This window comes from Cebus imitator, unplaced genomic scaffold (genome assembly GCF_001604975.1).
Source record: "Cebus imitator isolate Cc_AM_T3 unplaced genomic scaffold, Cebus_imitator-1.0 Scaffold20, whole genome shotgun sequence".
NCBI lineage: Eukaryota > Metazoa > Chordata > Mammalia > Primates > Cebidae > Cebus > Cebus imitator.
The window spans coordinates 2,397,133-2,420,403 of NW_016107335.1; the positions used below are offsets into that span (position 1 = coordinate 2,397,133).

General features: G+C 37.4%; 1 protein-coding gene across 3 annotated transcripts in view; it reads left to right on the forward strand.

Annotated features, from left to right (window-relative positions):
• The window catches only part of LMBR1 (limb development membrane protein 1), a 202,636-nt gene that overhangs the window by 109,048 nt on the left and 70,317 nt on the right, over nucleotides 1-23,271 (forward strand). For all 3 annotated transcript variants that reach the window (XM_017519518.2, XM_017519510.2, XM_037735352.1), the window contains 4 exons: nucleotides 15,260-15,386; nucleotides 15,872-15,940; nucleotides 16,856-16,920; nucleotides 21,932-22,004. In XM_017519518.2, coding sequence (XP_017375007.1) covers nucleotides 15,260-15,386; nucleotides 15,872-15,940; nucleotides 16,856-16,920; nucleotides 21,932-22,004 — 334 coding nt within the window. The remainder of the gene's footprint in view (nucleotides 1-15,259; nucleotides 15,387-15,871; nucleotides 15,941-16,855; nucleotides 16,921-21,931; nucleotides 22,005-23,271) is intronic.

The following is a 23,271-nucleotide window of genomic DNA, read 5'->3' on the forward strand; positions in this document are numbered from 1 at the left end:
TCAGTAAATAAGTATAAAGCAACTAATAGCAGCTCTGCAAATGTTAGTTCTCATTTCTTCTTTTCCATGAATTTTGAATTGAAGAATTATTAGAACAAAAATAGAAGAAAAGAACCTTACTGGCTAACCAGTGAATTATTTGATGTGATGTGATGTGATGTGATGTACTAAGAAATATTTTTTCCCAAATTTAGAATTGTGTTTAAAAATTTTGATATATAGTTATTGTAGTCTTTTTTATAATTCAGTTCTTTCATTTACGTATTGAAAACTTGTATTCTTTTACTTGTAATCTAGAGGATTTTTATTTGTCTAATATCATGGGAATTCTGCCCACGAATTTTAATGCAATAGACATCTTAATTCAATGAACTAGCAATATTAGTGTTTTTATTTTAACTTATCCCAAATACTTTCATTTTGTCCAGCTTTAATAGCTTGAGCATCTCATAGTTTTAATTTTTTCATCTTATATAGACCACATTAAGTATATTTGCATATAAAATAGACTACATAGCATATTAATATTTAAAAAAACGTTTCACTATTTTACTATAGAGCTAACAGCTTTTCACAAATCTGTTTTCTTTGACGTGAGACCAAAGCTCTTTCGTGTATACTCTTAATGATTACTAGGGAGCAAAGGGAGAAATGTTTGACACTCTGTATGCTTGTTTGTAGTTTTTTCATGGCTTAAAGTAAAATAATTAATACCTGCTTTTATTTTCTGTTTTTTATTAGTGCTTCTATCGATCTTCCCAATGACTGTGTATATATTTGGTGCAGTCTTGATGCCATGCTGAGCAAACCTTATTTTAATGTTACTAAGTGACCCTTTTTGTTAAATGAAAACAATGGCTTGATATTTATTTTAAATGTTCTGTGAATGTAGAAGTTTTCCCAGGCTTCCTAATGGGTAGAGACATAGTGTATGAAGTGGTTTTTACATCCCTTACAGGAGGGCAAGATGTCCAGGCAAAACCTTGTTTAAATGTTCATCACCATAGAAACATACCAGCTTCTCCATAGAGCTTTTGTGAGTACATTGTAATTTTCACTTCATTGATGTGAATTAAATGTATAATTGAGCAGCACAAAAATTCCAAGAAGCAATTATATCATAACCATTTTAGTGTAGTAGACTATCCATTTAGTCCCTATTGAAATCTAAAAGAAATCGAAGTGTTTAGTCTTTAGTAATCTATTTCAACTAATTTAATCTTGTATAATATTGAGGTGGTTGTAATTTCAAAAAATGCTAGTATGAAATTAACGTGATTAATTCTATAGGTTACTAAAAACAACTGGTGTTTCACTGGCAGAAAAGTACTTAATTTCAGTGGTGTTTCTAACTAATACACTGAGTGCTTATTATACTGCAATTTTAATAAGGAGGATGGAGTTTTGCGAAAGTAATTTAGGCTTACGGGTTTTTTTTTGTGGGGGATGGGAGGATGAATATTCATACTGAGAATAAAAATATTGTGAAGTTCATGAAATCCTAGTATTATGTGACATAATCTAAGTATTCAAAACTAGGTAAAGGAAGTACAGTTACTGATAATAAATAGAAGTTCTTACAGTCCTGCGATCTTGTATTCAGGAGACTTTTCTCATTCAGAGGAACAATGGAGACCTTCTTCCTTGTTTACAGTGTTTTGCCACTTTGTTGTTTGAAGGGCATTTTAATAAGTTATTCTGACATCTGGTACATCTTTTAGCTCAGTATATGCAAGAATGGAGTTGATAGGAAGCTTCCCCTTGGGGCTTTCTAGCTCCTGATTCTGACCCTTAATGGAAAAATGAGCAGTCGGCATATTTTTTGCTTGTATGCCGTCCTGCTGGTGATTAATGGTGGTGATAAAGTGCTCACAATGCTTTTCATTACTTTGCAGACAGAATGGCATCCAAAAGTCTAAAAATCTCACACATGGCATGCCCTAAAGCCTGTGTTCTTGAAGCTTGATAATATTTTTATGATCTCAAAAAAGATATTGGTAACAGCTTATAGATTTTTAGTACTTGTATTTACTAGAGGAAGCTGAATTAACAAATGAAATCTCTATTTATAGTCCCATCATCACCTCCCTAGCCCAAAGTTTTTGAAGGTAAAAAATTTGCCACATTGCATTTAATGAACATATGTATCTCTTTTTTTAAGATTTATCTAAAGCTCATGCATGTGGTACTTAATTGATTTTATGTTAGACAGGTTTTGTCTCATTTAATCACAGAAAGAAAGTAAAATTAACAAAAGGGGAAACAACTATCCTAGCCTCCTAGTGGATTAAGTCAGAATAACAGTTTTTTCTTGCTATATCAATTATCTTCAATATTTCTTCGGACAGGCATGATCATATTAAATAATTTTGATGGCTTGTACTGTGGCAGCCTTTTCTATAAGTATAGTATTGCTGATTTACTCTTTTAATGTAGATTGATAACTAGAAATGAGCAGATTTCTTTTCATGAGTTATTTGCTGGGTTTCAAAAGAAATATTGACTAATTTGAAATAATTTGAACAATTTATATGATTTGACTACAGAGAGCTCTTTTGGCTAAATGATTCTGAATTGCCTGCTTAAATATGTGAGTATATATTTCAGATAGTTCTTATTTGTGTATCTATAATAGAAAAGTCATCATATTGGATGGGTATGGTGGCAGGAGGAAAAGAAGGGATGAATTTGGGTTGTAATTACATAGTAGAATCAGAAGCACTTGGTGTTTGACTGGACCGAGGTTCAGGGTGTATGGTGGGGGGAAGGGTATGGGGTTCAGCAGGAAAGGTAGGTGACCAGGTTGTTTATCTGGCATAAACAACAAAGTGGTTAATGATGCCATGTATTCAGGTATATGATATTGAAGGAGGAGCAGAGATAGAGAATAAAATGATTAGTTTGGTCTTAGAATTAAGTTTCAGGTACGGGTGAGATGTCTAATGAAAGACGGCAGTTGATATATATGGTTCTTGGCCACAGCAGTAAGATTTGGACTAAAGATACAAACTTCAGAGTTGTTGGCTCTTGGAAGAGGCAAGATCACTAGCAATATATCATCTGTGAACCATCTTCACCAGAATCAGCTGAGGTACCACTTTGGGGTTGATGCCCAGGAATTGGCAAACTCCTTGGTAATTACAATGCACTGATTAATTAGAAGCACTGATACTACATGGGAGAAGATGAACATCTGAGATTGGGCCACAGGAGGAAAGGGATTCAAGGTATTTTCTTTTATAGAATGAAAGAAATAGAAATGGAAACAGAAGCTAAGGTGTAGAGGAGGGAAGGTGAGGGACTCAGACCCCACTCAGCTATGTCCTGCTGAGGTAGAGTTAAAGTCAGCTTTGGTTGGAAGAAAGTAGAGGATGAGATTGTAGATCAAAAATAGAAAGGAAAGCAGTTTTTAAAATGTGGAAATTGCTAAAGTCAGCCAGAGATCAGCATAAAGATTGCCAAGTAGCATTGAAGGCCCACTTTGGAATGTAGTAGTAAAACATTCTCATGATTCTGTAATACAGATTTTTTTGACAGGGCTGGGAATCATGGAGTAGGTGCCAGGGATTGTTGAAGTTGGTCTGGTGGAAGCCAGAGGTTCACAGAGCTCTAGAATATTGTTGATACTGGATCATCATTAAAATTCACTAGTGAACCATGGGGTTCAGGCTGGTGAAAGAGAAGACTGGCTGGAAGGATTGGGAGGGAACAAGGGAGTGGAGATTCTGATGATGCGGAGGGAACAAGGGAGTGGAGATTCTGATGATGCGGAGGCAGTGCTGGGTTAGGCACTGAGGGGACAGAAAAGGATAGGGAGTTGTGGACTAAGGCAGCAGCTTCAAAGTTTGAGATCTTAGAGGTGAGCCTGAGAGATGGCGGAATAGGTTGAATGCATGTGGGTGGCTACAGTAGAATGAGAATGAAGCTGATTGGAATTGAGGTGATGAGCTACTGTGTTACTCATGAGGGCAGGGGATATGGTAAGAAGTACTTGTGAACCAGATGCTCACACCATCGAGAAAGATGGGACTGTTTCTTATAGGTTTGTAGATGGTAGGGACAAAGTTGGGAAGGTGATAGGATGACATTAGAAGGTAGCGTAAATTTAATTTAGAAACACAAATGATATGCAAACTATATATATGTGTGTTTTTTATATATATGCATAAAGTGTAAATATATAAAATTCATTCGATCTTTGTAACAACGCTATGAGGTAGGGGTCTTATTAATATCCTCATTTCACACGGGAGGAAACTGAAGCACAGCAAAGCTTAGTCATTTGCCCAAGGTTACAGTGGTGGAACTAGGATTTGGACCCAAGTAATTTACTGTTGGTGTCGGGGCTCTTAACAAGTTTGTATGTCTCATAAACTGAAATCAGATATATTTTTTAAAAGCTTTTTTGAGTACCAGTCTCTTGGAAGTTACTTCTTTTAAGAACAAATTAAAAATTAAAACATTAGTTTGTATTCATATAACGTAAGTCATACACACCAGCTCTAGAAAATTCAGAAAAAAAGAAAAGCCTAAAGTATAATAGAAGAATTATTCCGTTATTGTAATTCTAGAGATAAGACTATTAACTATACACATTCACATATTTTTCTAAATGTATTTTTAAAAATGGGTTATACCTTGTATGCAGTAAAATTATATTGTGAAAATTCCCCATGATTTAAGATATAATGTGTTACTCTATGGAAGTATCATAATTCATTAATCTGTATTTTACAGTTACAGATGTAGGTTGTTTAGTTTGTATGTGTATGTGTGCATGTGCTGATCTTTTTAAAGATTTGGTAAAATTGTTTAGAAAAATCTTTTTTTTTTTTGAGACACAGTCTTGCTCTGTTGCCCAGGCTGGATTGCAGTGGCTTGATCTTGGCTCTCTGCAACCACCGTCTCCCAGGTTCAAGTGATTCTCATACCTCAGCCTCCTGAGTAGTTGGGACTATAAGTGTACACCACCATCCCCTAATTTTTGTATTTTCAGTAGAGACATGTATGCCACCATGCTCTAATTTTTGTATTTTCGATAAGGTTTGGGCAAGACTCAAACTGTTGTTTTTTTGTTTGTTTTTTTTTTTAAAGACACAGGGTCTCGCTCTGTTGCCCAGGCTGGAGTGCAGTGGTGTAATCATAGCTCACTGCAACCTTGGATTCCTGGGCTCAGCAGTCCTACCTTGACCTCCCAAAGTGCTAGTTTGCTATGTTGGCCAGGCTGGTCTCGAACTCCTGACGTCAAACTCCTGAGTAGGTGGGACTATAGATGTGTACCACCATGCCCTAATTTTTCTATTTTCAGTAGAGACGGGGTTTTGCCATGTTTGCCAGGCTGGTCTCAAACTCCTGTCATCAAGTGATCTGCCTCCTTAGCTTGATAACCATTATGCCTGGCCAAAGATCTTCATTTTTAAATATTTGAAATAAAATTATCATGGGAATTTTGGAAACTTGGAACTTTAAAAGTATTCACTTATAAAACTATCTGTGCCAAGATCTTTTAATGAAGGGAAATTCCTTGTCAATATTTTTAATTTCTTTGAAGGGTTTTGCTTTAGATACTTTAGAAAAGTTCATTTTCCTTGAAGTGTGCCCTACTCATTTCATTTTTCTTTTCTTTTTTTTTTTTTTTTTTTTTTTTTTTTTTTTTTTTTTTTTTTTTTTTTTTTTTTTTTTTTTGGGGTTATTTGTGCAGGTTGTTATATAGATAAATTGTGTGTTGTGAGGTTTGGTGTACAGATTATTTCATCACTCAGGTTTGTTTGTTTATTTGTTTATTTCTTGAGACTGAGTCTTACTCTGTCACCTAGTTTGGAATATAGTGGAGCAAGCTTGGCTTACCATAGCCTCTGCCTCCTGGGTTCAAGTGATTCTCCTGCCCTAGCCTCCTGAGTAGCTGGGATTAAGGGCACACACCACCACACTGGCTGATTTTTTTTTTTTTTTTTTTTTGAGACAGAGTCTTGCTGTGTTGTCCAGGCTGTAGTGCAGTGGCATGATCTCAGCTCACTGTAAGCTCTGCCTCCTGGGTTCAAGTAATTTTCTTGCCTCAGCCTCCCGAGTAGCTATGATTACAGGTGCGTGCCACCATGTCCAGATAATTTTTGTATTTTTAGTAGAGACGAGGTTTTACCGTGTTGGTCAGGCTGGTCTCAAACTACTGACCTTGTGATCTGCCCACCTCAGCCTCCCAAAGTATTGGGGTTACAGGCGTGAGCCACCATGCTTGTCTTCGTCACCCAGGTTATAAGCATCGTACCTGATAGATAGATAGATCCTCCCCCTCTTCCCACCATCCACCTTCAAGGAGGCCCAGTGTCTGTTGTTCCCTTCTTTGTGTCCATGTGTACTCAATGTTTAGCTCCCACTTATAGGGGAGAACATGCAATGTTTGGATTTCTGTCCCTGCATTAATTTGCCTAGGATCATGGCCTCCAGCTCCATTCATGTTGCTGCAAAGGATATGATCTCTTTTTTTTTTTTTTTCCGAGATGGAGTTTTGCTCTGGTCGCCCAGGCTGGAGTGTAGTGGCACAAGCTTGGCTCACTGCAGCCTCTGCCTCCTGGGTTCAAGCAATTTTCAAATCTGCCTCAGCCTCCTGAGTAGCTGGGATTATAAGTGCTTGCACCGTGCCTGGCTAATTTTTGTATTTTTAGTAGAGATGAGGTTTCACCATGTTGCCCAAGCTGGTCTTCAACTAATGCCTGGGATTACAGGCATGAGCCACTGTGCCTGGTCGATCTCATTCTTTTTTTTTTTTAATGGCTCCATAATGTTCTATGGTGTGTATGCACCACGTTTTCTTTATTCTGTCTACTCTTGATGAACATTTAGGTTTATTCCATGCTTTTGCTATTGTGAACAGTGTTTCAATGAACATATGAGTGCATGTATCTTTATGTTAGAATGATTTATATTCCTTTGAATATATACCCAATAATGGGATTGCTGGATCAAGTGGTAGTTCTAAGTTCTTTAAGAAATTGCCACACTGCTTTCCACAGTGGCTGAACTAATTTATGTTCCCATGAACAGTGTATGAGGATTCCCTTCAGCATCTGTTGTTTTTTGACCTTTTAATGACGGCCATTTTGACTGGTGTGAGGTGGTATCTCATTGTGGTTTTGATTGCATTTCTCTAATGATTAGTGGTATTGAACATTTTTTTTTATGTACTTATTGGCCACATTGTGTCTTCTTTAGAAAAGCGTCTATTCCTGTTCTTTGCCCACTTTTTAGTGTGGTTGTTTGTTTTTTGCTTATTTTTTTAAAGTTTTTGGTAGATTCTGGATATTAGGCCTTTGTCAGATGCATAGTTTGCAAATATTTTCTCCCATTATTTAGATTGTCATTTACTCTGTTGGTAGGTTTTTTTTTGTTTGTTTGCTTGTTTCTTGCTGTGCAGAAGCTGTTTAATTAGGACCCATTTATCAATTTTTGTTTTTGTTTTAGTTACTTTTGGTGCCTTCATCATGAAATCTTTGCCAGGGCCTCTGTCTAGAATGGTATTTCCCAGGGTTTTTACAGTTTTAGGTTTTACATTTAAGTCTTTAATCCGTCTTCAATTGATTTTTTGCATATGGTGTAAGAAAGGGATCCAGTTTCAGTCATCTGCATATGGCTAATTAGTTATCCCAGCACCATTTATTAAAAAGGGAGCCCTTTCCCCATGGCTTGTTTTTGTCGATTTTGTTGATGATCAGATGGTTGTAGGTGTATGGCTTTATTTCTGGGCCCTCTATTGATCTACGTGTTCCATTGATCTATGTGTCTGTTTTTATAGCAGTACCATGCTCTTTTGGTTACTGTAGCCTTGTAGTATAGTTCAAAGTCAAGTAGCGTGTTGCCTTCAGCTTTGTTCTTCTTGCTTAGGATTGCTTTGACTATGTGGGCTCTTTTGGTATGAATTTTAGAGTAGTTTTTTTGAATTCTTTGAAGAACATCACTCGTAATTTGACAGGAATAGCATTGAATCTGTAAATTCCTTTGGGCAGTATGGCCATTTTAGCAATGATTATTCCTATCCATGAGTGTGGAATTTTAAAAATTTGTTTGTGTCATCTCTGATTTCCTTGAGCAGTGTTTTGTAATTCTTGTTGTAGAGATCTTTGACTTCCCTGGCTAGCTGTATTTCTAGGTATTTCATTTTATTGATTGATTGATTGATTGATTGTGGCTATTCTTGGATGTTACTGGTTTACGGAAGTACTACTGATTTTTCTACATTGATTTTGTATCCTGAAACTTTGCTGGCATTGTTTATCAGATCTAGCAGCTTTTGGGCAGAGACTATGAGATTTTTTAGGTATAAAATTATATCATCTGCAAACAGAGATAGTTTGACTTCTTCTCTTCCTATTTGGATGCCTTCTATTTCTTTTTTCTCTTTTTCTTTTTTTTTGAGGCAGAGTCTTGCTCTGTTGCCCAGACTGGAGTGCAGTGGTGCAATCTCAGCTCACTGCAACCTCCACCTCCTGGGTTCAAGCTAGCCTCCTGCCTCAGTCTCTCTAGTAGTTGGGACTACAGGTACCTGCCACCATGCCTGGCTAATTTTTGTATTTTTAGTAGAGGAGGGGTTTCATCATGTTGGCCATTCTGGTCTCGAACGCCTGACTTCAGGTGATCCACCCGCCTTGGCCTCCCAGATTGTTGGGATTACAGATGTGAGCCGCCGTGCGCAGCTGGATGCCTTTTCTTTCTCTTGCTGGATTGCTCTGGCTAGGACTTCCTAGTAATATGCTGAATACGAGTGGTGAGAATGGGCCTCCTTATCTTGTTACTGTTCTCAAGGGGCTATGCTTCCAGCTTTTGCCTGTTCTGTGTGACGTTGGCTGTGGGTTTGTCGAAGATGGCTCTTACTATTTTGAGGTATGTTCCTTCAAAGCCTAGTTTGTTGAGATTTTTTAACATGAAAGGATGTTGAATTTTATTGAAAGCTTTTTCTGCATGTATTGAGATGATCATGTGGTTTTTGTTTTTAGTTTCGTTTATGTGATGAATCACATTTATTGATTTGAGTGTGTTGAACCAACCTTGCAGTCCATAGATAAAGTCTACCTGATCGTGGTGTATTTGCTTTTTGATGTGCTACTGGATTCGGTTTGCAAGTATTTTGTTGAGGATTTTTGCATCTATGTTCATCAAGAATATTGGTGTGAAGTTTTCTTTTTCTTTTTGTGTCTTAGCCAGGTTTTGGTATCAGAATTTCAGGGCGGAGCATGGCTGTCTGCACAAGGCAGAAAGAAAAGATCCCACAGTCAGGGTGCTAGGTGGACACCATAGGTACATGGCAAAGGACGTAGCATGGGTGCTCATCTACTGACCTTGGAGTAAAGGACCAAGGAGGATAAGTCCCTACCTGTTACCCCCTTCCTACCTGCACACCTCACACTCCTTACAGGAGATAGAGTAATCTCCTGGCAACTGTTGCTGTAGACCCGGAGTCGGGCATATGTGGCACTCCCTGGTCAGCATTCCCAGAGTAGGAAAAATACTGAATTCAACCGATAAGGTTTGAGCAAGACTCAAACCGTTTTTTTTTTTTTAAGACACAGGGTCTTGCTCTGTTGCCCAGGCTGGAGTGCAGTGGTATAATGATAGCTCACTGCAGCCTTGGACTCCTGGGCTCAGCAGTCCTACCTTGACCTCCCAAAGTGCTAGGTTAACATGTGTGAGCCACTGTGCCCAGCTAATTGTTACTTTCTTTTTTTGTAAAGATGGAGTCTCACTGGGTTGACCAGGTTGGTCTTGAACACCTGGCCTTAAGTGATCTTCCTGCCTCAGCTTCCCAAAGCACTGGGATTACAGGTGTGAGCCACTGAGCCTGGCGTCAGGTGACTTTTTGAGTAGAGTCTTTGGGCTTATTCCATTTGTGATGTAGCTTGCATTGCTGACTATATATTGGTGTTGATGTTTTACATGATCGTACTATGCATGCTTGGGCTCAGGGACTGTGCCCTCCCTTTGGCCCAATATAAACAATACAGGAACCCAGAAGGAGAAGCTAATATCACAGCTTTTGTGAGAGAATTAGTAGCTTCCTAGCACTCAAAGAGGCCATTGCCTAAAGCAGCAGTGCCTCTCCTACCTGCCACTGCCTCCAAGCAGACTCCAGAGCAAGGACAGCTGTTAATCTGCTGCTCAGCTCTTGTTGAAATGGATTGCCTGACCTGTGGGGCCATGTGACTCTAGCCTGGCATCCCCCTTCTGGGGTGGAGCAACTTAGATTCCATGTCCAGTAAAATGGAAGAGGCTTAACAGACCTCCTGGCCAAATAAAAATCTCTTCTAGAGCCCAGCCTGCCTGGCCTTACTTTGCATTAAGGTTTCCCATGAAAAACTGGCAGTTACCTCCTGGGGAAACCCTACTTCCTAATCCACTGTGGAAGCGAAACCACCCAGTGAGGCCCTCCGTCCCCTGAGGCCTCCTAATGTGGGGGCCGGGCTCTCTGACCTGCTGCTGCATCACAAGCTGATGGTATGCACAGGGTGGTGGCAGCCCATCAAAATGGACACATATTTAGGAATTTTTATTTTTAAAAATTTAAATGAACTTTAAAATTAATATCAAATTTGCATAAACATCCAGAATATAATGAATCAAGGTTTTCTATTTTATTTATTTATTTAGCTTTTTTGAGGCAGAGTCTCGCTCTGTCACCCAGGCTAGAGTGTAGTGGTGCAGTCTTGGATCACTGCAACCTCTGCATCCCAGGTTCAAGCAATTCTCCTGCCTCAGCCTCCTGAGTAGCTGGGATTACTGGCACCCACCACCATGCCCAGCTAATTTTTGTGTTTTTAGTAGACATGGGGGTTTTATTATGTTGGTCAGGGTGGTCTTAAACTCCTGACCTCAAGTGAACCGCCCGTCTTGGCGTCCCAAAGTGCTGGGATTACAGTCATGAGCCGTCACGCCTGGCCCGGTTTTGTATTTATTTAAATATCATGTAAAGAATAATAACAATAAAGCTCTGTGTACTCACCAGTTAAACTAAAGGAACAGAACATAATAATGTAGTGGATAGCAAATTTCATCAATATAAAATGTCCTACTTTGTCCCGTTTAACATTTTTTGTTTTGCACCCTTCTATATTTAGATTCTGTTATATTTTTAAAAAATTAAATAGTAAGCTTTAATCATTACTTTTCACTTTTATTTTTTAGTATCACTTTAGTTTTCATAGGTCTTACACAGCTGAATTTTGTTTTTTGACCTGATTTGCATATATCATTAGAGTAGATATATTTGGTTTTATCATTTTGTTTTTGTATTTTATATATTTTGTTGTGGTTAATATTTTGCTAAACTGGTTTTCTATTTTTAGCTATATTTTCTTTTTTGTTCTATTCTCTAGTATCTTAGTAGTATTATTTTTGATACTAGTTACTATTACTGCTACTAATTCTATTACTTTGATACCAGTAAGATTAGTGGTAAACTTAAGTTTTTAATAGATTATTTAACTTTAATTTCTCTACTGTCAGTAAAAAGTGAAATGTATCATTTTAAATGACCCCTATTTAAAATGAATTTTTTCTTTAACTTTTTTTTCTCACCTAAATGTCTAATTCTTTATGTATAAAATAATCAAGAATTATTATTAAATGACTTCTCTTTCAAAAATGTTTTTTGGCATTCCATTTTAGTTTATAACTATATATATATCATTATTCATATTTATCTTTATTAAAAAAAAAAAAAGGTCGTTGTTCACCAACAATTCTGTGTGGCCACCTCACAGTCCTTTGTGAAGGACCAGGTAGGATGGTGATGTGGATTCCTGTACTCAGTAGAGCTGTGAGTTTGAGTCCCTCTCCTTCCTGAAGTTCCCCTGCACGCTCAGGTGGGTCTGTGTGGCTTTTATTCCCCTGAAGGACAGGGAGACCTCTGCTTTACCCCAGTCGTCTTTTTTCCTAAGCATGTGAGGTCGGAGCTGGGGGAGGACAGATGAAGGGGCAGTGGGAAGAGTGACTGGCCCACGCTGTTGAGCAAGGCCTCGGCCTTTCATTTTGAGTGGCTAGTGGCTGCGTATGGCTCAGCCGAATTTGTAATGACATCAGTTTATGCATAGGTCTATAGACTCATTCCTGACACTGTTTATTCAGCTTTGGGACTCCTTGATAGAGCAGCTGTACCCACAGGACCTTTTAGCTGGTGTTGCAGGCTCGCTGTTCCACCGTCATGATAACATTCCTTCCCGCTTATGCTCAGAGGAGAGGGAGTGACAACCTAGCCAGCAGTGGGCTCAGCCTCACTACCTACCTCGGCCTGCAGACTGTCGCCAGCAGCTAGGACTGCTTGGGATCCCTGCTCCTCCTGCTTGCCCACCACATGGGTGAGCACACTCATTGCCATTGATAGATCCAGGAGTCTTTGCATATCCCTTAAGCCCATCTGCAGGGCCCCTCTTTCGTTTCCAGAAAGCCGTCTGTTAGCCTTCTATCCTTGCCACCAAAACCCGTTAAGAACTGTGAAGGGTCTAAGATTTCATCCTGCTTGCAAACTAACAACTTAATCTCCCAGTCATGGATGCTGGTTGTAAACATGAGATGTCTGGGTCGGAGGCAAAGGACTTGGGTATGCACAGCACATAACCAAGTGTACAAGCTTCCTTTTGGTGCCCGTTTCCCTACACCCCAAGCCCCACAATGGTTCTGTATCACAGCTAGGGAACCCATAGTAGTTACATTGGGCTGCAGGCAACTCTGTCTAACCTTTGCTTGGAGGTGAATATTGTGCTGCTAGACAGTAAACAAACCTGTCCTTTGCTTCAGAGATACACTATCTCTAAATCCCAAGGCCGTCTGCTCTACAAACCTTAAGAAGACAGCTCTAAGTAAGGTCTGTCCCTGCCTCTGCTTGTGAGATGCATAGAAATGTGAGAGACCCATGGAGCATTGCCTCCCAGCACATAGGCACGTATCTGAAGAACACAAGTTTAATTGCTAAGAAATAGTTCTCACCAAAATACCAGAGGAAGCCTATAAATTTTATGGTGATTTGTGGTTTCCCAACATTTATTATCATCATAAAAATTATATTGTACTTATTGTTATAGTGTTGTAATTATTTAACATAACAATTATAACTTCTTTTGGACAGTGGGTTTTAAATGGTTCCAAGGAACCACCACTGTGTAGTTCATATATGTAACGCTTCTGACACTGCTGCACTGTTGTGTTGACATAATAGATGTATAATGCATGTGTTACTTGTTTCGGGAACCCTACTCTTTAGTTCATATATTTCTTAGGGGCTGGTTGGAGGCAGGGAAAGACTGAATTCAGAGAGTATAACACAAATACTAGAGCAAATCTGCATAGACATGCAAGATATAATTTTATCTCCTTTTGTCTGTTTATTGATAGGGTTTCCACAAAATATTTAATGTATAATAAAAAGCATTAATGCTTAGAGAGAAAAGAAGGGAAGGAGGAAGGAAGGAAGAGAGAAATCATTGTTAAAGGTGGTGAATAATGTTTTGGTATCTGTATTAGTCTGTTATCTGTCTCACACTGCTATGAAGAAATACCTGAGACTGGGTAATTTATAAAGAAAAGAGGTTTAATTCGCTTACAGTTCGGCATGGCTGAGGAGGCCTCAGGAAACTTAAAATCATGGCAGAAGGCACCTCTCTACAAGGTGGCAAGAGAATGAGTGCCAGCAGGGAAAATGCCAGACACTTACAAAACCATCAGATCTTGTGAGAACTCACTCACTATCATGAGAACAGCATGGGGGAAACTACCCCCATGATTCACTTACCTCCCCTGGGTCCTTCCCATTACATAGGGGGATTATGGGGATTATAATTGAAGATGAGATTTGGGTGGGGACACAGGCAAACCATATCAGTATCTTAAATAGTTTGAAAGTTGTGAAGTGGAAGTTCAAAGGACTCTTCAGTAAAGTAGTAGTGTATGTTTTGTTGTAGTGAGTTTTGTGACTATTCATATTTCATTTCCTGTGATTAATAGCTACTTACTATGAGATTTCATGTGTTAAAATACAAGCCTAATTCATTCTGGTTCACTGGCCTCCCATGCTATGAACACTTAAGGTGAGCTGACTCTCAGATTTGAGGGTGTTTTAAACCTGCCAAGTGCAGCCCTGAGGTAAGTTTGCGATATTGTTGAAGGGCTGGTAAGAAAAAGCCACTTCACCTCAGAGGTCATCATTTAGGGCTAGGTATACTTCTCCATGGTTTTAGGACATTTCCTCTCCTTTCTATTGAATTTGAAGAACTGGGTGCTGTGATTTTAGTGTAACCTATTCCTGTAATTCATAAATTAGAATACTTAGGAGAATATTGAAATAAATATGTGTTTTAGCATTTTATAACTCTCATCTTTAAATTATTTAAAATGTGGAATGAGATTACATGATTTATTGAGAAATACGGATGTATTTATAATTTTGTTGGTTGTATTAGATAATTGTAGGTTAGTTCATTGCAGTAAAAAATATCAGTATGAATCTTCTAACTTATGGTTGCAGATTCAATTATTTGGTGACTTTTTGGGGAGTAAAAATAAATTTCTTTTTTTGTCTTGTCCTGCAGTTTTAAGTTTTAAAAGTCTAGCCTTTAGTTTGGTCCTGAGTTCAGAATTTGTTTTACATTTAAAACACAATTGTGCATAATGATTATATTATTATATTTCATCCTCATGGATTACTTAAAGTTCTATATAATGTGAAGAAAAGCATCATATACAATTGGTGAAAGCAGTATCTCTATAGTTTATAATGTTGGATTACAATGGACAGTTCTCCAGCGGCACAGTAGAGGGCTCCGGAGGCTGTGAGGAGCACCAGAGTCTATGCTAGAGAGAGCTGGCGCACTCCAGCCGCTCGGAGCATTGTGCGTGCACCCAGTTCAGTGCTGAGTGAACTCCTTGGCTGTGTGCCATAATTAGCCCTCTATTCCCTTGATTAGAATCACGGATAGAAATTCATTAATCTGCTTTGTTAGTGGAAAGTGTTAGGAAAGTAATTAATTGTTTAAAATGGTTCTGCAGATGTTTTTTATGAAGAATTTTTTTTGCATTTTATCCAAGCTTAATAATATTTTTCATAATTTTGAAAAGTCAGTCTAAACACTATAAACTATAAGTACTTAGTGTTTTTTTTTTCCTGTTAATATAAATTTCCTCTCCTTTCAAGGGATTATTTTATGCTTTCATATAGGCAGAAACCCTATTGTTCATGAAATGTTGTGAAATACTAAAATTATATTTCTGCTGTATTTTTCAGGGAATCCGAGCCCGCATTTTAGAGACTCTGGTCATGCTGCTGCTTCTTGCATTACTCATTCTTGGGATAGTGTGGGTAGCTTCAGCACTCATTGACAATGATGCGGCAAGCATGGAATCTTTATATGGTATGGATGTCCTTGTTTTAACCAGTTTCTTCAATGGAAACTATAGTTTAGGATACAATGACACATTCAGTTTTAAAAACATTTAAATAATTCTGGGTATGGTTAACAAAGATGTTTGATGTTAATTTACAGAATTAAGAAATCTTTAGTTATCTTTAAGAATGAAGTTTTCTTTCTTTTATATGTGAAGAACGAGTAAGTAGCTTTTCACATTTTGTTGTTGTTGTTAATTGGTTTTTGTTCTTCAAATTCCATAGAAACTTTTTTTCTCCCTCCAAACAGGTTTTGCTAAAGGCTTACTTCTTGGTTTTCTATTTTAGATCTTTTTATTGTATAACTTAGTAATTATATGGTTTAATAAACTCAAATAGGCAATTACAATGTTTACATGAGGTATAAGTCAGCCTCTATCTTATCGTAAAATAGACTGTATCTTAACACGCAGTATTTTGGATTTATTAAAATATATTTACTTTTTTTAATAGATCTCTGGGAGTTCTATCTACCCTATTTATATTCCTGTATATCATTGATGGGATGTTTGTTACTTCTCTGTAAGTATTTTTCAGACTTAATATTGATAGAAAAGTAGAGTTATCCTGTATTCTGGAAAATTGCAGGAAAGTTTTCTGATGAGATATTTTAACTATTTGGAGATTTTTTTGAGTTTGCCCTAACTCTTTTTATTCAAAATAAATTTTGATAAATGGAAATTTTGAAATAATAAGGTGCTTTTATTGTTCTCTAAGGAAAGCCTCTTCTACTGGGTTGTAGAGAGAGGTATGGACAGACAGACACGCGTACACTCTCACTCACACACTCTCACACACTCATACACTGTTATGTACACTGACACACAAACTATACACACACTCATAACATATGCCCTACCCTCACCCTGACACCCGAGACAATGCTAGATTCTGCTTTTTAATGGAAATGGTAGAATTATATACGATAAGTTTGTGGTTTTTTGAAAGTTTGTTTTCTTTGACTTGAAGCATCACAGCCTATCTCAGGGGTATTATAAATAGATAAATATATTTTAAAGGACTTAAGACTATGGTTGTCACCTTTAGATATTCTTGTTTGTTTCTCAGTCCTATTAATAACTTGAAATTTAACCGATTCTTTGCTTATTTTTCTTTTATTTAAGTAAAAGTATTTATTCTTCAGCTGCTAGAATCTTGAATATTATTCTAAGCCTTTGTCGTCACACATCTTTCGTAACTAATTACGCCTATCCTCCTCACATGCCCCTCTAGCGTCTTTGTTGATGAAGGTGAAGAGTCCTCTGGCAAAACACCAAGAATCTCAACTGGAGAGAAGAATGTTCTTAAAATGAACAATGTTTAAGAAGAATGTTCTTAAAATAATCTTCGAGTTTGTCTTATTTTTACGGTCTAGTTGTTTATCTCTCCAAGCTCGCTAATGTAGCTTTCTGTCTTTTGGTGATCTTATTTCTGCAGTGTGTACACCAGTTGGCCTTTCCCGGATGTTCACAGTGATGGGTCAGTTGCTAGTGAAGCCAACAGTAAGTATTTAATTATATATCATTTTGTTTATTAAATAAATCTGTTAACATTTGAGCATTTTTTTAGATTGTAAGCTAGCATTTAGAAATAGAAGTATATTTTTTGTGCATTTATCTATCAAATTGTTGTTTCATAATTTTTTAAAATAGAACTTAGGTTAAATTTTCAATCTTTGGAAACCAAATTTGGTTTTGCTTTTAAAATACTAACTATAGGTGCACAGGTAAAAAGTCCTCTATCAAATTTTAGTACAAAATTTACAAATATTTACAGGTATTTTAGGTATCCATTGCCTAGTATCAAAAAGTGCCTCTATTATGTTTCAAAATTTAGTATGCTTTGATTTACAAAATGGTTATATTTCTGAAAATTTGTCTGTATATTATGTTGCGATTAATTGAACCATACTTTGCCTTGAATCTTAGAAACACTATTAGTTTTTAAGTGATTTTCAGTTGGTTGTAATTCTAATGATTTGTCGCTTCCTTTGGTCTCCATTTTGTCAGATATTTAATTATATAAAAATAATTTCTTAGCTGCACGTAGGAAATTTGTAACTTATTTTCATGGATGCTCATTGCCTATGAACTCAAGTCTAAACGACTTACCTGTTACAAAGCCTTTCACAGCCTGGTCCACTCTTAACTTTTCCTGTAGCTGTCCTTCTGTTTACTCTCACTCTAGCTCAGGGGCGAACGTGCTGTGCTCCAAATAGGCTCTATGCAGTCTGTCTCCAGGAGTGTGTCTTTCCCTCCAAGGCCTCTTACCTGCTCCAGCCACCTAGCAGCCTCCTGAGACCTAGCTCAAGTATCAGCTCCACTGTCTATGTATCTTTGAATCTTGCCTTGCTTCTTCAAGGACAAATAAACTCCTTTCTTTGCATCTGTCTCACTAGTAATACTTATTAAATCATTATGGTTATGTTTGTCTTCCTTGTCATGATTCATTTAGGGAAAAACTGAGGAAGTGTTATAGTGGACGTTCTTTTAATAAATGCTTGCTTAATTATGAAAATCATAATATTTAAATTTTCTTTTAAAGATAAAGTTTAATTTTTTATTTATAAAAATACATAAATATGGCTGGGCGCGGTGGCTCACGCCTGTAATCCCAGCACTTTGGGAGGCTGAGGCAGGCGGATCACAAGGTCAAGAGATCAAGACCATCCTGGCCAACATGGTGAAACCCCGTCTCTACTAAAATTACAAAAATTAGCTGGGTGTGGTGGTGTGCACCTGTAATCCCAGCTACTTGGGAGGCTGAGGCAAGAGAATCACTTGAACCTGGGAGGTGGAGGTTGCAGTGAGCCAAGATTGCGCCACTGTACTCCAGCCTGGACAGAGCAAGATTCCATCTCACACACACACACACACACACACACACACACACACACACACACACAAATACATTTTACAAAAAGTGTGTAAATGTTGTATACACACTTGTGTACCACACACATGCTGTCAGGTGTTGGAATTCCTTTCCCGTGTAAAGAGGTTCTGTGACACTGTATTCATTTAGTTTCTTGTTTGTTGTTGTTTTTTGGTCCTCTTTATCCTTTTCTGCTTCCTGACTCCTCTAACTTTAGGGAGATGTTTGAAGTTCTGTCATTGGTCTAAAGTTCTATTAATGCTCTGCTCCTAACCATCTCTGCCATTTCTGCATCACTTTTAAATGCCTAATTCTAATGAGGAAAAGACAATGGAAAGAAATCACAGTACATTTTAAGTGCTATAATTGAATAACCCATGGAGCTGAAAACTCAACAGGTATAAAACCAAACTACTCACTTAGCTCCCTTCCCCAGGCTAGTTCTTCTCCTTGCCTTGTCTCTTATTAACAATGTCCTCAAAGTCTTATCATTGCTTTTCTTGTTGGTAACATTCAATAATAAAGATTATTTATTGAGTATGGAGTGTATTATATGTGTTAGCAGTAAACACTGTATTTTACACACATAATTTCATTTTATCCTGATGACAAACATGTAAATTGGATAGTGGTATTCTTATTTTATGGCTAAACTAATGTCATTTCAGGAAGATTAAGTAGCTTGTACAAGATCAGAGATCTATGAGATGGGGCAGAGTTTGAACCCAGGAGGCTGATTTCAGAGCTCAAGCTCTGGTCTGCTGTTCTATTCTGCTGTAAGCTCCAGAGCTGTAAAACTGCTGTCTTGCAGAGTGGACTTTGCGCCTCTCCACTTCTGTGTTTTGCTTACAGTTTCCTCTGATTGAAATGCCTTTCTTTCTTTTGGTAATTTAAGATGTCAGATAAAATGCTACTATCATCAAAAACACTGGCCAAAACTTTTTTTCCCCCATCTGGGAATAATTTTTCTTTCTCTGAACTTTTGTAACATTTTATTTCAGCCACCATTATGACTTTAACAAATTCTCTACTTTTTTAATTCATCTGATCTCTTCTGCTACACTGGAATGTAAGCTGTTTGAGGTCAAGGACTATGTCTTACTCATATTTAAGCCCTCATTAGCTCATAGTAGTTGAATATAGGCTTTGAAGGCACACACATTTCTTTGGTAACTGTGTTTCTTGGAATATAAAATGGGGATTTGAACAGTCTGTTTTTCATAGGATTGTTGTAGAAATCAAGGATGATGGTGCTCGTAAGCACTTAACACAAATATATGTGTGTTATTCACATTGTCACTGCATTACTCCATTTTGCATTGCTATAAACCTGAGGCTTAGTAATTTATGAAGAAAAGAGGTTTATTTGGCTTACGGTTCCGCAGGCTGTACAAGAAGCATGGCACTGGGATCTGCTCTGGCTAGTGCTTCAGGAGGCTTCTAATTGTGGCGAGAGGTGAAGGAGGAGCAGTTGTATCACATGGCAAGAGACGGGAGAAGGAGAGAGAGAGAGAGAGAGAGGTGCACACTCTTTTAGACAACTTGCTCTCGTGAACAAATGCAGCAAGAATTTAGTTATTACTGTGTGGACAGCACCAAACTGATTATTCACGAGAGATCCACCCCATGACCCAAATACCCCCCTCCGGGTCTCACCTCTAGTATTGGGGATCAGATTTCAACATGAGGTTTAGAAGGGACAAATATCTAAACTATATCAGTTACTCACTCACACTAAGACATACCTGTAGTGATAAGTTTTTCTTGGACAATTTGCAGAAGAAAGATAAAAATTATTTTGTATGCGTTAGACCTTAAGTAAAAACTGTCAATTCTGATCCAAATAGTAGAAAGTGAAGAGAAGTGTTGAAGGGAAAGGAACTTCGGATCATGGCCCCCAAGGATCTGGTCCCAGACGTATGAGTTCTGTCAGGGATTCCTGTCCCCTGACCTACTGCATCCAGTAGATCCTCTCCATGTACCACTCCTTCTCCTAGGAAGTAGCACACATTCCAGCACGTGCCACTCATTTCAGCCTAAATGTTCCGTCCTTGGAGAGGGCTTGCTGGTTGGCCGTTTAGGTGTCCCTTCCCCTTTTCTTCCTCTTCCTTTCTTCCTCATAGAATGGCCATTCTTTGTCATTATTTATTTGTATATTTATTTGTTTATTATTTATTTTTATTTTCATATTTATTGGTTCTTACCTCCCAAGTCAGGCTTCTCAAGGATAGAGTTGGCGTGTGTACCCATGATGAGTTCAGGGCGAGACCATAGGGGACCCTAATGATTTGTTGAAAGGCTGGGAATTATTGGATTACTTTAAATCAATTTCACAGAAGCTGTATAAATTTGACGTCTGATAGGGAATGCATTTTTTGAAAATCTGTTTTCTGAAAATACTTTAAAATCTGAAAGGAGATGTATATATGGTTTCTATCTTTTTGTCCATTAACTCCTCACAATTTATTTTTTTGCTGAGTATAAGTAGTTTGGATGTGAATGATATAGAACATTAATATCAGCTCTAGATTTCTTTCAGATTTTCCCTACAGCTAGGAAGATAGTAAGGATCCTCTCATAGAAGGATAGCTATGTTAACAAAACTAGCGTTAAATCAATTCTAGGTTTTTTAACAGTGCACACAATATCCCATACAATTGGTAAATGATTAGTATGCTGTTTTTTTAACTACTGTTGTATGACTTAGTTTATATGTAAACATACTACTTCTCTAGATTTCTGTCTATTGGATGATTTTGATAATACCAATCTTCAGTATTCGTGGAGCGTTTTTAGTACATAAAGATGATATAAATGGAAAGTATTGCATGTTACTGATGTAGTTTATGGATTTCTTGTTTTAGACATTATGTAGGTAAATGTAAATGAGGAAACGAATGTTAGACTGGGTTTCTGTTCCTTCTATCTCTAAAATGTTGGCTTGGGCCTAATGACCTATTTACTGTAGGTAGCTTTTTGGCTGTTTAAAATTATACATGGCTGGGCATGGTGGCTCACACCTGTAATCGCAGCACTTTGGGAGGCTGAGGTGGGTGGATCACCTGAGGTCAGGAGTTTGAGACCAGCCTGGTCAACATGGTGAAACCCCATCTCTACTAAAAATATGAAAATTAGCCAGGCATGGTGATGCGTGTCTGTAGTCCCAGCTACTACGTAGGGTGAGGCGGGAGGATGGCTTGAACCCAGGAGGCGGAAGTTGCAGTGAGCTGAGATTATTGCACCACTGCACTCCAGCCTGGGCAAGAGAGTAAGACTCTGTTTAAAAAAAAAAAATTCATACATGTAGCCTGTATCACAGAGTGTTGCTAAAAAACCCTAAAACTCATACATTTTTTTTGCCGTTGAGAAAACAGAGTTCTTAGCTTAATCCTTTAAACTTCAAAAATACCTAATTTAAATGTATATAGGATTTGTGGTAACTTCTGATGTTTGGCTATATACTAAAGTATTTATACTTAATTTGTAAGTAAAATAGTTATAGCTTTTTTATTTTGGGTTCTTAGAAATTTGAATGAATACATTATCTGAATGAAATAAATAGACCAAATAGCCTAAATCGTCTCATAAACATTTGTTTTGTAATGTTGAATTATTGAGTAGTTTTATCTTTAAATTTAGATTCTTGAAGACCTGGATGAACAAATTTATATGATTACCTTAGAGGAAGAAGCACTCCAGAGACGACTAAATGGTATGTATATACTACATATTTAGGCTGGGATAAAAACACTTGTTAATTTCCAAAAGATAGATCATTGAAGGGAAAAAATAAATCTCTCAGTATCTTGTGCTGTTTGTTTGTTAAAAAGAGGAGGACACTTTAGAGTAACAAAAGAACTTCTTCGGTGAAGAGAGGTTTATTGAAGGCCCTGGCTGAGATGAGCTGTAACCTAGGAAGGCCCATTCATTCTCAGACCTTGGCCACTGAGGGCCTTGGCATCTCTCTGCTGCCAACTGCATTTATGTTTTAAGCATATGACTTTAAAGTTTAATTTTTAATTATGATCGGTTCTGAAGAACCAGTGAAGAAAAGGGCAGTGCTGTAGTTTAACAGAGAAAAGGCATAGCGTAGGTAAATTTTCTATAATTTTACTTAAGTAATATTCAAATGTTGAAAAACCGGTCTCCCGCCAACAAGATCAGATAATAGCTACCTGCATTTCAGAATTATAATTCAGGAGAAGATATAAAATGGAGGGTTAGTTTATGAAATACTGAGAAATGGGTAGAAAGATACCTACCTTCTTCAATTATAAATAGTGAATTTAAATCATCAACCCAGAAGTGTTGATAATATTTTAGAGCTTTTTTCTTAGATGCCAGAATTTAGGTTTGTATCTGTTCTAGAGGACTCTTGTCAGTAACATTATATGGTTTGAAACAGATAAACTTTTAGACTGGAATTACATATGTATTTTATTCTTCTCACTTAATTAAAACTACTTTAATGTTTAAACTTATTTGATTTCAGGGTTGTAAACTTTAGTCAACAATGTCAGCTTTATAAAGTTCCCTTAAATCAGTAACTATTATAATAAATTTGTCTTATTTGGATAATCATGCTGCTGTGCAATACACATGCCCGAGTTATAGAGAATACTTGTCCGGCTGCGGCAGTGTGGGAATGTTTCAGCCTCAGGTATTTGCCTTTTCTGTTTCACAGATTAGGAGACTCACATCCAGGAAGGGTAAAATGTAGTGCCCCATGAATTGAAGAATTAGAATTCACTTTAACCAAAACAAAAGAAAACCCCAAAATACACCTTTTCTCACTTTTCCCTTCTACAGTAGGAAAACTAAAAAAAGTCTTTCTAGAATCTTTCTAAATCCTTTGGCTCCTCAAATTTAAAAGTGGCTGATTATATATAAAGAAATTGAAAAGAAAACCCGTGCTAGATGGCTAATTGTGTTAGAAAATGAAGCCAAGCCCAAATCAGTAAAAACACCTCACTAGCATA